The following is a 15277-nucleotide window of genomic DNA, read 5'->3' on the forward strand; positions in this document are numbered from 1 at the left end:
TTTTCTTCCAAATGGATATATACCCTATCCCTTCGTATCTTCTACGGTAGCTTCCCAAATATTGACGTCAGGCTTACAGGTCGGTAATTACCTGGATTTTCCCTGCTACCCTTCTTAAACAAGGGGACAATATTAGCAATTCTCCAGTCTCCATGATCTCCCCCGTGTTCAAGAATGCTGCAAAGATTAAAGCCCCAACTATTTCCTCTCTCACTTCCCTCAGTAACCTGGGATAAATTCCATCTGGACCTGGGGACTTGTCCACCTTAATGCCTTTTAGAATGCCCAACACTTCCTCCCTCCTATGCTGACTTGACCTCGAGTAATCAAAGATCTATCCCTAACCTCAACATCCACCATGTCCCTCTCCTCGGTGAATACCAACGCAAAGTACTCATTAAGAATCTCACCCATTTTCTATGACTCCTCGCATAACCTTCCTCCTTTGTCCTTGTGTGGGCTAACCCATTCCCTAGTTCCCCTCTTGCTATATATGAATTAAAGGCTTTGGGGCTTTCCTTAACCTTGCTCGCTAAGGATATCCCATGACCCCTTTTAGCTCTCTTAATTCCTCAATTCAGATCAGTCCTGCATTACTGATATTCTTCCAAAGCTACATCTGACTTCAGTCACCTGGACCTTATGTACACATCCTTTTTCCTCTTAGCTAGTCTCACAATTTCACCTGTCATCCGTGGTTCCCTAATCTTTCCATTTCTGTCCCTCATTTTCACAGGGACATATCTCTCCTGAACTCTAAGCAATGTCTCTTTAAAAATGTCCAACATATCAAATGTGGATTTCCCTTCAACCAGCTGCTCCCAATCTACATTCCCCAGCTCCTGCCGAATTTTGGCCTTCCCCCAGTTTAGCACTCTTCCTTTAGGACCACTCTTGTCTTTGACCATGAGTATTCTCAAACTTCTCTGAGTCTTTCTTTCTCTCCTTATCCAATGCTGTGGATCCCTCAATGTCCAGGGGCCACTGGATTTGATGATCCCACCTTTTTACTTTATTGGACCATGTTGGGCCTGTTCTCTGTACATTTCCTTCTTGAATGCACCCCCACTGTTCAGAGACAGATTTCGCTGAAAGTATCTGCTCCCTGCCCACTCTGGCCCAATCACATCGGATCTTATTAAGGTCAGCCTCCCCCCCCCCCCCCCCTTTAGTGGAGAACTTCCATTTCAGGGCCAGCTTTGCCCCTTTTTCCTGTGTTTCAGCCCCCTGCCCAGTACCACAGCCATCAGGAGGGAAAAGGGATGAGATACAGAATTTAGGAAGTGGGGAAGCAGATGGAGGAACAAGAGCCAAAAGGGTTGTTGGTTTTAATCCTGAATGCCAAGCCCAGGGCCATCCCCTCTCTTGTCCAGCTCTCCAAGATAGATCTTCAAGAAATCTGCTCCCTCAAAACCTCTCACTTCTGACTGCCTCAGTTAGTGTTTGGGGGAGTGGAGGTGATGGCCTAGCAGTATTGTCATTGGCCTATTAATCCAGAGACCTGCTAATGTTCTGGGGACCTGGGATCGAATCCCACTACAGCAGATGAGAGAATTCGAATCTAATGGTGACTATGAATCCATCATTGATGGTTAGAAAAACTCGTCTGGGTCACGAATGTCCTTCAGGGAAGGGAACTGCCATCCTTACCCAGTCCGGCCTACATGTGACTCCAGACCCACAGCCATGTGGGTGACTCTTAACTGCCCTCTGGGCAATAAATGCTGGGCCTAGCCATCGATGCCCACATCCTGTGAATGAATACAAACATGGTTGAAATCCCCCAAGACTACTCTATTAGTTTGACACTTGTCTGAAATTTGCTGCTCGTGTCTTTATTTCTGACAGCCTGTGAGGGAGTCTCTGGAATACTCCCAGCAATCTGATTTAAAAATCACACACAACACCAGGTTAGAGTCCAACAGGTTTAATTGGAAGTACACTAGCTTTCGGAGCGACGCTCCTTCATCAGGTGATAGTGGAGGGCTCGATAGTGAGGCACAGAATTCATAGCAAAAGTTTACCATGTGATGTAACTGAAATTATACATTGAAAAACACTTTGATTGTTTGTTAAATCTCTCATCAGTTTGAATACCATGATAGAGTCACTTCTTTCATGTGTAAATCACAAAACCTTTTTTTTAAAAGTTGCATTCTCAGGTTAGCTGTAACAATTAGTGTTAGCCAGACAATATGTTGAAGGTGTTAGCCCCCTGTGTGCCCTGTCTGTGCCGTAATGTTTAGATTGATTCTTTGTACACCCCAGTCCAACACCAGCATCTCCAAATCATGACAGTGATCTGATCATTGGCTTTCACCTTCTCCTAGATGCCTTCATGTGAGGAGCTCTCAAAGGTGTCACAGTGCTTCCTGCTGTACCTGGTTCCCTGATCAATACAGCAACACCTCCTCCTCCTCTATTATCTCCTTCCCTTTCTCTCTTAGTGGTGATATCTTGGGGACAGTCCATATCCCAGGAGAGAAGGTGTTGGATGTATTAGAATCTGTGAAGGGTGGATACATCTCCTGGTGCTGACTGGATATATCTAAGAAAACTGCAAGAGGCCAGACTGGGCCCTGGCTGATATATTTGGGGAGGTCCTGAAGGTCCAGGGGTGAAGTCCTTGATGACTGGAGGGTAGCTGGAGGGAAGACTTGATGGGAGGAAGCAGAGGGTAATAGTGGAAGGATGCTTGATGGACTGGAGGCCTGTGACTAGGGGAGTGCCTCAGGGGTCAGTGCTGGGCCCATTACTGATTGTGATCGATATCAATGATTTGGATGGGAATATACAAGGCATGGTTAGTAAGTTTGCAGATGGCTCTAAAATAGGTGGCATCGTGGACAGTGAGGAAGTTTATCAGAAATTGCAGCAGGATTTGATCAGCTGGGGAAGTGGGCCAAGATAAATGGCAAATGGAGTTTAATATAGACAAGTGTGAGATCTTGCACTTTGGAAAGTCAAATCGAGGTAGGAGTTTCATGGTGAATGGTCGGGCCTTAAGGAGTGTAGTGGAACAGAGGGATCTTGGAGTTCAGGTGCACGGTTCTCTGAGAGTGGAGTCCCAGGTAGACAGGGCTTTTGGTACACTGGTCTTCATCAGTCAGAGCATTGAGTGTAGAAGTTGGGGAGTTATGTTGCAGTTATACGGGACGTTGGTGAGGCTGCACTTGGGGTATTGTGTTCAGTTTTGGTCACCTTGCTATAGGAAGGATGTTATTAAACTGAAACAGTGCAGAAGACATTTACAAGGATGTTGCCTGGACTTAACATTCTCAGAGGTATAGGGAGAGATTGGACAAATTAGAACCTTTTCCTTTTGTGTATAGGAGACTGGGGAGGGATCTTTATAGAAGTGTATAAGATCATGAGAGCCATGGATAGGGTGAATACACTCAGCCTCTTTCCCAGGGTTGGGGAATCGGGGACTTGAGGGCATCAGGTTAAGGTGAGAGGGGGAAAGAATAAAAGGGAACCTGAGGGGAACGTTTTTATACAGAGGGTGGTACACACATGGAATAAGCTGCCAGAGGAAGTGGTTGAGGTGGGTACATTAACAACATTTAAAAGGCATTTGGACAAATACACAGACAGGAAAGGGTTAGAAGGGTATGGGCCAAGTGCAGGGAAATGGGGTTAGTGTGGATGGATATTCTGGTCAGCACAGAGCAGACTGGGCTGAAGGGTCTCTCTCTGTGCTGGGGGACTCTCTGACTTTCTGACTGTCCTGACCCTCCTGTATCTCCTGGAATATTGAGCTGTGAATCAATGACAGCAATGACTTCATGTCCCCCCCCACCATGCTCCCTTTGTTGGTCAGACAGCTCACATCGTCTCTCTCCAACTGCACAGCAACAAGGGGACAGGTCCCATTCCAGTTCAGATCTCCCTTATCCACATCCCACTGTTCCCCAAAAACATCCCCAATGTCTCAGAAATCAAAGGCTCCGTCCGTCCGTCCGTCCATCCATCCATCCATCCATCTGGACTAACCTCCTGTCCCCCCGCTCTCCCCCTCAATCCAGACAGTACTAACCGGTCCTTTCATCGACTCCCTCACTTCCAAAGGTCTGCTTTCAGGAGCTCAGACCTGTGTGTCACTGGGGGGTGTAAATACACAATACCACAATCACTGCTCATGTACTGAGCCCATCAGAACACCCTGCAGCTGACCAGCTCACTACACTAGCCCCAATCCCGAGCAGAAACCTTTCATCAGGAATGAACTCGATTCCCCTGCTCCTCGGACGCTGTGCTTTTCCAGCACCACACTCTCGACCCCGATCTCCACAATCCTCACTGTCTCCTGTTTCAATTAGATCCCCCTCATCCCCCCTCATCCTTCGAAAGTCCATCGAGTATCGAGCCAGAGTCCTCAAACATTCCTCATATGTTCAGCTTTTCATTCCCGAGGCCGTTCTCATGAACCTCCTCTGAACACACTCCAGGGTCAGTACATTCTTCCTGAGATATGGGGCCCAAAACTGCACAGAGAGAGGGAGAGAGGGGGACTGAAAGTCAGAGAGAGAGAGAGTTGGTACAGTCTGTGTTATTCAGTAACAAGGAGCAGGGAGGAGGTAGATCAGTATTTGTAGGGGAATGGTATTGGACCAACTGATGGGATTGAACACTGAGAAACCCTGACAGCCTGATCATCAACATCCCAGACTCCTTCAGGAAGTCACCTTCGAAATAGCGGATACAATGCTGTCACTCTCCGAGATTCTCTCACCTCGGGAACAGTTCCAACAGGTTGCAGTGTAGCTGGTCGAACCCGACCATTTAAATCGAGAGGCTGAGAGTGAACCACACATTACTGACATTTCAAAATTTCAAAAAAACCACCTCCACTGCCTCCCCCAATCAACGGGATCACTGAGATCCTCGAAGAATTCCTGACAATTCACCAGGAATGATTTCCCTTTCACAAATCCATACTGACTGTCTGATCCACTGTTTCTCAAGTACTCAGTCACGAAAACTTCTATCATCGACTCTGACATCTTCCTGACACTGAGTGTAAATAATTCCCTGTCAATAAACCGAAATATTACCCCCCCTCTCTGTGAGATTACCCCCCTCTCTGTGATATTACCCCCCCCCTCTGTGATATTACCCCCCTCTCTGTGATATTACCCCCCTCTCTGTGATATTACCCCCCTCTCTGTGATATTACCCCCCTCTCTGTGATATTACCCCCCTCTCTGTGAGATTACCCCCCCTCTCTGTGAGATTACCCCCCTCTCTGTGATATTACCCCCCCTCTGTGATATTACCCCCCTCTCTCTGTGATATTACCCCCCTCTCTGTGATTTTACCCCCCCTCCCTGTGATTTCCCCCCTCTCTCTGTGACTTTACCCCCCCCCCCCCCCGTGATAAGACCATAAGACATAGGAGTGGAAGTAAGGCCATTCGGCCCATCGAGTCCACTCCGCCATTCGATCATGGCTGCTGGGCACTTCAACTCCACTTACCCACATTCTCCCCGTAGCCCTTAATTCCTCTAGACAACAAGAATCTATCAATCTCTGCCTTGAAGACATTTAGTGTCCCAGCCTCCACTGCACTCTGCGGCAATGAATTCCACAGGCCCACCACTCTCTGGCTGAAGAAATGTCTCTGCATTTCTGTTCTGAAATGACCCCCTCTAATTCTAAGGCTGTGTCCACGGGTCCTAGTCTCCTCACCTAACAGAAACAATTTCCTAGCATCCACCCTTTTCCAAACCATGTATTATCTTGTGCGTCTCTATTAAGTCTCCCCTTAATCTTCTAAACTCCAATGAATACAATCCCAGGATCCTCAGCCGTTCCTCATATGTTAGACCTACCATTCCAGGGATCATCCGTGTGAATCTCCGCTGGACACGTTCCAGTGCCAGTATGTCCTTCCTGAGGGGTGGGGACCAAAACTGGACACAGTACTCCAAATGGGGCCTAACCAGAGCTTTATAAAGGCTCAGTAGCACATTGCTGCTTTTATATTCCAACCCTCTTGAGATAAGAGACAACATTGCATTCGCTTTCTTAATCACGGATTCAACCTGCATGTTTACCTTTAGAGAATCCTCGACTAGCACTCCCAGATCCCTTTGTACTTTGGCTTTACGAATTTTCTCACCGTTTTAGAAAGTAGTCTGTGCTTTTATTCTTTTTTGCCAAAGTGCAAGACCTTGAATTCACGTTGAATTCCATCAGCCATTTCCTGAACCACTCTCCCAAACTATCTAGATCCTTCTGTAGCCTCCCCACTTCCTCAGTACTACCTGCCTGTCCACCTATCTTCGTATCATCGGCAAACTTCGCTAGAATGCCCCCAGTCCCTTCATCCAGATCATTAATATATAATGTGAACAGCTGTGGCCCCAGCACCGAACCCTGCGGGACACCGCTCGTCACCGGCTGCCATTCTGAAAAAGAACCTTTTATCCCAACTCTCTGCCTTCTGTCAGACAGCCAATCCTCAATCCATCCCAGTAGCTCACCTCGAACACCATGGGCCCTCACCTTGCTCAGCAGCCTCCCGTGTGGCACCTTAGCAAAGGCCTTTTGGAAGTCTAGATAGACCACATCCACTGGGTTTCCCTGGTCTAACCTACTTGTCACCTCTTCAAAGAATACCAACAGGTTTGTCAGGCATGACCTCCCCTTAGTAACTCCATGTTGACTTGTTCTAATCAGACTCTGCTCTTCTAAGAATTTAGAAACCTCATCCTTAATGATGGATTCTAGAATTTTACCAACAACCGAGGTTCGGCTAATTGGCCTATAATTTTCCATCTTTTGTCTTGATCCTTTCTTGAACAAGGGGGTTACAACCGCGATCTTCCAATCATCCGGGACTTTCCCTGACTCCAGTGACTCTTGAAAGATCTCAACCAATGCCTCCGCTATTTCCTCAGCCACCTCTCTCAGAACTCTAGGATGTATCCCATCGGGGCCAGGAGATTTATCAATTTTAAGACTTTTTAGCTTTTCTAGCACTATCTCTTTTGTCATGACAACCATACTCAACTCAGCCCCCTGACTCCCTTTAATTGTTGGGATATTACTCCTGTCTTCCACTGTGAAAACTGACGCAAAGTACTTGTTAAGTTCTCCTGCTATTTCCTTATCTCCCATCACTAGGCTTCCTGCATCAGTTTGAAGTGGCCCAATGTCTACTTTTGTCTGTCGTTTGTTTCTTATCAATTGAAAGAAACTCTTACTATCGTTTCTAATATTACTGGCTAGCCTACCTTCATATTTGATTCTCTCCTTTCTTATTACTCTCTGTTATCCTCTGTTTGTTTTTGTATCCTTCCCAATCTTCTGATTTCCCAGTGTTCTTAGCCACTTTATAGGATCTCTCTTTTTCTTTAATACATTTTCTGACTTCCTTTGTCAGCCATGGCTGTCTAATCCCTCCCGGATAATCTTTCTTTTCTTGGGGATGAACCTCTGTACAGTGTCCTCAATTATACTCACAAACTCCTGCCATTTTTGCTCTACTGTCTTCCCCGCAAGCCTCTGCTTCCAGTCTATTTTTGTCAGTTCCTCTCTCATGCCCTCATAATTACCTTTATTCAACTGTAACACCATTACATCCGATTTTGCCTTCTCCCGTTCAAACTGCAGACTGAACTCTACCATATTATGGTCGCTGCTTCCTACGGGTTCCCTTACTTTAAGATCTTTTATAGAGTCTGGTTCATTGCAAAGCACGAGGTCCAGAATAGCCTGCTCCCTTGTGGGCTCCATGACAAGCTGTTCCAAAAAGCCGTCCTGTAAGCATTCCATGAATTCCCTTTCTTTGGATCCACTGGCAACATTATTTACCCAGTCCACCTGCATATTGAAGTCTCCCATGATCACTGTGACCTTGCCTTTCTGACATGCCTTCTCTATTTCCCGGTACATGTTGCATCCCTGGTCCTGACCACTGTTAGGAGGTCTGTACACAACTCCAATTATGGTTTTTTTTGCCTTTGTGGTTCCTCAATTCCACCCACACAGACTCCACATCATCTGACGCTATGTCATTCAGTGCCATACATTTAATATTGTTCTTAACTAACAAGGCAACCCCATCCCCTCTGCCGACCTCCCTGTCTTTTCGATAAGTTGAAAATCCTTGGAGGTTTAACTGCCAGTCCTGACCCCCCTGTAACCAAGTCTCTGTGATTCCCCCCCTCTCTCTGTGATTTTATCCCCCCCGTGACTTTACCCCCCCCCGTGATTTCTCCCCCTCTCTCTGTGATTTTACCCCTCTCTGTGACTTTACCCCCCCTGTGATTTCCCCCCCCTCTCTCTGTGATTTTACCCCCCCTGTGATTTTATCTCCCCTGTGACTTTACCCCCCCCCTGTGATTTTGCCCCCCCCTCTGTGATTTTACCCCCCTCTGTGATTTTGCCCCCCTCTCTTTGTGATTTTACCCCCCTGTGATTTTGCCCCCCCCCTCTGTGATTTTACCCCCCTCTGTGATTTTGCCCCCCCCTCTGTGATTTTACCCCCCTCTGTGATTTTGCCCCCCTCTCTTTGTGATTTTACCCCCCTCTCTCTGTGATTTTGCCCCCTCTAGGTGCCCGGTCTGCCCCTGCTGTTTGTTTTGAGGATGTGAATGGAGCCGGGAATGTTTATGGAAATTGTGGGAAGGATCCGAGTGGGAACTTTGTGAAGTGCTGGAAGAGGTGAGTGTGTGAAATTGCTGATTGCTGCTACAGTGTGTACTGCTGGGACCTACAGGAGCTGCAGTGGGCCAGTCGGCCCCTCCATCCCAGCCCCTCTACTTTCCTGTCTGATCCCGACATCCCTCGATTCCCCAAGATTCAATGATGGGGACCCACCATCCCCTGGGTCAGAGAAGATTCATGCTCTCTGGGGAAAGGGACCTCTCCTGATCTCAGTCAGAAACGGCCGGGCACCTATCCTGACTCAGGGAGGGGGGGAGAGCTGTGGTTTAAGATTCCCCGACCCAGGGAAACAGTCTCAATGTCTACCCCACCAGGGCCCCTTCACAGTCTGCAGGTTTTAATGAGATCAGCTCCATCTGTAAACACCAGTGAACACCCACCCAACTGTAACCAGCCCTGACTGGAGAAAGAGAACCCGAATCCCAGGGAATACCTTCACTTGGGAATGATTTATCTGTTCATTGGGTGTGGAGAAACAAAGAGCAGGATCCATTCCCCCAGGGACCAAGGGGAGATCTGTCTGTATGAAATGATTAATAATTATTTCACTTCGGCCTTTACTCAGGAGAAGGAGGGTGTAGGTACAGGAAGATGGACGGTAAAGGTCCTTGAGCAGATTGACAGAGGGAGTGAGGAGGTATTGAAGGGTTTGTTGGATTTAAAACAGGACCAACTCCCAGCTCTGTCTGAATTGTATCCCAGGCTGCGGTGGGAGGTGAGAGGGGTAATTACAAGAGCCCTGACCCAAATGTGTATCCCAGCTCTGGCCACAGGGAGGTGCCAGAGGACTGGAGAATAACCAATGTGGTTCCATTGTGGGAAAGATAGAGCAGGAACAACCAACCAGGGAGTCTCTCATCAGGGATAGGGGAACGATTGTAGAAAGTAGTGAAGGAGAGAGGTAGTCTCCATTTGGAGAGGTAATATCTGATCAGGGATGGTCAGTGTGGCTCTGTCAGGAGGAGCTCGTGTCTATCTGATCTGCTGGACCTTTTCGAGGAGGTGCCAGGTGTGTAGATGAAGGTAGTGCCGTTGATGTGGTTTCTATGGATTTCACCAAGGCCTTAGACAAAGTCCCATTCGGGAAACTGGTAAAGAAGGTCAAAGCTGACGGGATCCATGGAACTTGGTAAGATGGATCCAAAATGGTTTTTGTGAGAGGGGACAGAGTGTGATGGAGAAAGCTGTGTGTGTGAGACTGGTGCCTGGTGTGGGTTGGTGTCCCACAGGGATCAGTGTGGGGTCCCTTATTGTTTGGAATATTCATGAACAATGGAGACGAGAATGGGAAGGGGAGCTGATAAATCATGTTCTGGGTGGGGTTACAAAGATCAGGAGGTTGACAGTGAGGAGGAAGGTGTTCGGTTGCAGGAGGGTAGAAACAGATTGGTCAGATGGACAGACCAATGACAGATGGAATTTAATCCTGATAACTGTGAGGTGATGCTCTTTGGGAGAAGGAACAAGACAAGGGAGTCATCGATGAAAGGCAGGACTCGAGGAAGCTCAGAGGGCAGAGGGACCATGGGGAGATTGACCACAGATCCCTGAAGGTGATGGGACAGGGTTAATCAGGTCATTCAGAAGGAGTATGGGACACTTACTGTTCTCAGTGAGAGATAGATGATCAGAGCAGGGCAGTGATGTTGGTGAGGCCACAGCTGGAGGTCTGTGGGCCTGTCCTAGCCTCTCCTCATCCTCCTGCAGTGCCCCCTGCTTCCTCAGTGTGACCGAACGTTGTGTCATGTACAGATTTAGTAACAATGCCCAGAGTCGGTCGGTCTGTCCTGTGGGTGTAACTGCTGCAATGGTTTCTTTGTAGTGATGCTCTGTGTGGGAAGATTCAGTGTCAGAGTCCGGCAGTGAACCCCAAGGAGTGGAACACAGTGTCCATTGACCACCACGGTGCGATTGGATGGTAGGGATATCAAATGCCGTGGTACCTACCTGCACTCGAGTGAACACGGACAGGAGGACCTCCCAGACCCAGGCCTGGTCAAGACCGCACCAAATGTGGAGATGGCAAGGTCAGATATGTGGGTATACACCCCGTTTATAAACCCTCGGGGGGTGGGGGGGGGGGGGTATACACCCCGTTAATACACCCTCGGGGGGGGGGGGGTATACACCCCGTTAATACACCCCCGGGGGGGGGGTATACACCCCGTTTATACACCCTCGGGGGGGGGGGGGTATACACCCCGTTAATACACCCTCGGGGGGGGGGGGTATACTCCCCGTTAATACACCCTCGGGGGGGGGTATACTCCCCGTTAATACACCCCTCGGGGGGGGGTATACTCCCCGTTAATACACCCCTCGGGGGGGGGTATACTCCCCGTTAATACACCCTCGGGGGGGGGTATACTCCCCGTTAATACACCCTCGGGGGGGGTATACTCCCCGTTAATACACCCCTCGGGGGGGGGGTATACACCCCGTTTATACACCCCCCGGGGGGGGGGTATACACCCCGTTTATACACCCCTCGGGGGGGGGGGGTATACTCCCCGTTAATACAACCTCGGGGGGGGGCGGTATACTCCCCGTTAATACACCCTCGGGGGGGGGTATACTCCCCGTTAATACACCCTCGGGGGGGGTATACTCCCTGTTAATACACCATCGGGGGGAGTTGTATACACCCCGTTAATACACCCTCGGGGGGGGTATACTCCCCGTTAATACACCCTCGGGGGGGTATACACCCCGTTAATACACCCTCGGGGGGGGGGGTATACAACCCGTTTATACACCCCCGGGGGGGGGTATACACCCCGTTTATACACCCTCGGGGGGGGGGGGGGTATACTCCCCGTTAATACAACCTCGGGGGGGGGTATACACCCCGTTAATACACCCTCGGGGGGGGGGGTATACTCACCGTTAATACACCCTCGGGGGGGTATACTCCCCGTTAATACACCCTCGGGGGGGGGTATACTCCCCGTTAATACACCCTCGGGGGGGGTATACACCCCGTTAATACACCCTCGGGGGGGGGGGGGTATACACCCAGTTTATACACCCCCGGGGGGGGGTATACACCCCGTTTATACACCCTCGGGGGGGGGGGGGGGTATACTCCCCCGTTAATACAACCTCGGGGGGGGTATACACCCCGTTAATACACCCTCGGGGGGGGGTATACTCCCCGTTAATACACCCTCGGGGGGGTATACTCCCCGTTAATACAACCCTCGGGGGGGGGGTATACTCCCCGTTAATACAACCTCGGGGGGGGGGTATACACCCCGTTTATACACCCTCGGGGGGGGGTATACTCCCCGTTTATACACCCTCGGGGGGGGGGGATTCTCCCCGTTAATACACCCTTGGGGGGGGTATACTCCCCGTTAATACACCCTCGGGGGGGGGGGGGTATACACCCCGTTTATACACCCCCGGGGGGGGTATACACCCCGTTTATACACCCTCGGGGGGGGGGGTATACTCCCCGTTAATACAACCTCGGGGGGGGGGTATACACCACCGTTAATACACCCTTGGGGGGGGTATACTCCCCGTTAATACACCCTCGGGGGGGGGGGTATACACCCCGTTTATACACCCCCGGGGGGGGGTATACACCCCGTTTATACAACCCTCGGGGGGGGGGGGGGTATACTCCCCCGTTAATACAACCTCGGGGGGGGTATACACCCCGTTAATACACCCCTCGGGGGGGGGGGGTATACTCCCCGTTAATACACCCTCGGGGGGGGTATACTCCCCGTTAATACACCCTCGGGGGGGGGTATACTCCCCGTTAATACAACCTCGGGGGGGGGTATACACCCCGTTTATACACCCTCGGGGGGGGGGTATACTCCCCGTTAATACACCCTTGGGGGGGGTATACTCCCCGTTAATACACCCTCGGGGGGGGGGTATACTCCCCGTTAATACAACCTCGGGGGGGGTGTACACCCCGTTTATACACCCTCGGGGGGGGGGTATACTCCCCGTTAATACACCCTTGGGGGGGGTATACTCCCCGTTAATACACCCTCGGGGAGGATATACTCCCCGTTAATACAACCTCGGGGGGGGTGTACACCCCGTTTATACACCCTCGGGGGGGGGGGGGGGGTATACTCCCCGTTAATACAACCTCGGGGGGGGTATACTCCCCGTTAATACACCCTCGGGGGGGGTATACTCCCCGTTAATACACCCTCGGGGGGGGGGGTATACTCCCCGTTAATACACCCTTGGGGGGGGGTATACTCCCTGTTAATACACCCTCGGGGGGGGGGGGGTATACACCCTCGGGGGGGGGGGGTATACTCCCCGTTAATACACCCTCGGGGGGGGGGGGGTATACTCCCCGTTAATACACCCTCGGGGGGGGGGGGTATACTCCCTGTTAATACACCCTCGGGGGGGGGGGTTATACTCCCCTTTAATACACCCTCGGGGGGGGGTATACTCCCCGTTAATACACCCTCGGGGGGGGGGGGTATACTCCCTGTTAATACACCCTCGGGGGGGGGGGGTATACTCCCCATTTATACACCCTCGGGGGGGGGTATACTCCCCGTTTATAAACCCTCGGGGGGGTATACTCCCCCATTTATACACCCTCGGGGGGGGGGGGGGTATACTCCCCCATTTATACACCCTCGGGGGGGGGGGGTATACTCCCCATTTAGTAAACCCTCGGGGGGGGGTATACTCCCCGTTTATAAACCCTCGGGGGGGGTATACTCCCCGTTTATAAACCCTCGGGGGGGTATACTCCCCGTTTATAAACCCTCGGGGGGGGGATATACTCCCCATTTATACACCCTCGGGGGGGGTATACTCCCCGTTTATAAACCCTCGGGGGGGGTATACTCCCCGTTTATAAACCCTCGGGGGGGTATACTCCCCATTTATAAACCCTCGGGGGGGGGGTATACTCCCCATTTATACACCCCTCGGGGGGGGGTATACTCCCCGTTTATAAACCCTCGGGGGGGGGTATACTCCCCGTTTATAAACCCTCGGGGGGGGGTATACTCCCCCGTTTATAAACCCTCGGGGGGGGGTATACTCCCCGTTTATAAACCCTCGGGGGGGGGGTATACTCCCCGTTTATAAACCCTCGGGGGGGTATACTCCCCGTTTATAAACCCTCGGGGGGGGGGTATACTCCCCATTTATACACCCTCGGGGGGGGTATACTCCCCGTTTATAAACCCTCGGGGGGGTATACTCCCCGTTTATAAACCCTCGGGGGGGTATACTCCCCGTTTATAAACCCTCGGGGGGGGGGTATACTCCCCGTTTATAAAACCCTCGGGGGGGGTATACTCCCCATTTATACACCCTCGGGGGGGGGGGTATACTCCCCGTTAATACACCCTCGGGGGGGGTATACTCCCCGTTTATACACCCTCGGGGGGGGGTATACTCCCCCGTTAATACACCCTCGGGGGGGTATACTCCCCGTTTATAAACCCTCGGGGGGGTATACTCCCCGTTTATAAACCCTCGGGGGGGGGGTATACTCCCCGTTTATAAACCCTCGGGGGGGGTATACTCCCCGTTTATAAACCCTCGGGGGGGGTATACTCCCCGTTTATAAACCCTCGGGGGGGGGGGTATACTCCCCGTTAATACACCCTCGGGGGGGTATACTCCCCGTTTATAAACCCTCGGGGGGGGTATACTCCCCGTTTATAAACCCTCGGGGGGGGGGGGTATACTCCCCGTTAATACACCCTCGGGGGGGTATACTCCCCGTTTATAAACCCTCGGGGGGGGGGTATACTCCCCATTTATACACCCTCGGGGGGGGGGGTATACTCCCCATTTATACACCCTCGGGGGGGGGGGGTATACTCCCCATTTATACACCCTCGGGGGGGGGGGGTATACTCCCCATTTATACACCCTCGGGGGGGGGGTATTACTCCCCATTTATACACCCTCGGGGGGGGGGGGGTATACTCCCCATTTATACACCCTCGGGGGGGGGGGTATACTCCCCATTTATACACCCTCGGGGGGGGGGGTATACTCCCCATTTATACACCCTCGGGGGGGGGGTATACTCCCCATTTATACACCCTCGGGGGGGGGGTATACTCCCCATTTATACACCCTCGGGGGGGGTATACTCCCCGTTAATACACCCTCGGGGAGTCGGGGGGGGGGGACGATGAGTGTGACTAACCCCCATTTCCCCCCCTCTCTGTCTCTGGGCCCAGGTCTGTCTGGATCGACGGTGCCAGAACATATCGCTCCTGGGTCTGAGAGAATGTTCCAGAAAGTGTCATGGCCACGGGGTAAGGAGGCTTCATTAAGGAGGCTTCATCTGTACACACTCACACTCACACTACCACCACCCCCTGCTCACACTCACACCACCACACTGATCACACTCACACTACCGACCTGATCACACTCACACACACACCACCGCCCTGCTCACACTCACACTACCGCCCTGCTCACACTCACACTACCACCACCCCCTGCTCACACTCACACCACCACACTGATCACACTCACACTCACACTACCACCCTGATCACACTCAGACCACCGCCCTGATCACACTCACACACACACCACCGCCCTGCTCACACTCACACTACCGCCCTGCTCACAC

General features: G+C 51.4%; 1 protein-coding gene across 1 annotated transcript in view; it reads left to right on the forward strand.

Annotated features, from left to right (window-relative positions):
- Positions 1-15277, forward strand: part of LOC140460087 (disintegrin and metalloproteinase domain-containing protein 19-like) — a 44745-nt gene that overhangs the window by 14566 nt on the left and 14902 nt on the right. Inside the window, 5 exon segments of the mRNA XM_072554488.1 lie at positions 8565-8673; positions 10499-10574; positions 10576-10678; positions 10681-10703; positions 14874-14951. Coding sequence (XP_072410589.1) covers positions 8565-8673; positions 10499-10574; positions 10576-10678; positions 10681-10703; positions 14874-14951 — 389 coding nt within the window.

The sequence above is a fragment of the Chiloscyllium punctatum genome, chromosome 36, assembly GCF_047496795.1.
Source record: "Chiloscyllium punctatum isolate Juve2018m chromosome 36, sChiPun1.3, whole genome shotgun sequence".
In the NCBI taxonomy this organism is placed as follows: Eukaryota; Metazoa; Chordata; class Chondrichthyes; order Orectolobiformes; family Hemiscylliidae; genus Chiloscyllium; species Chiloscyllium punctatum.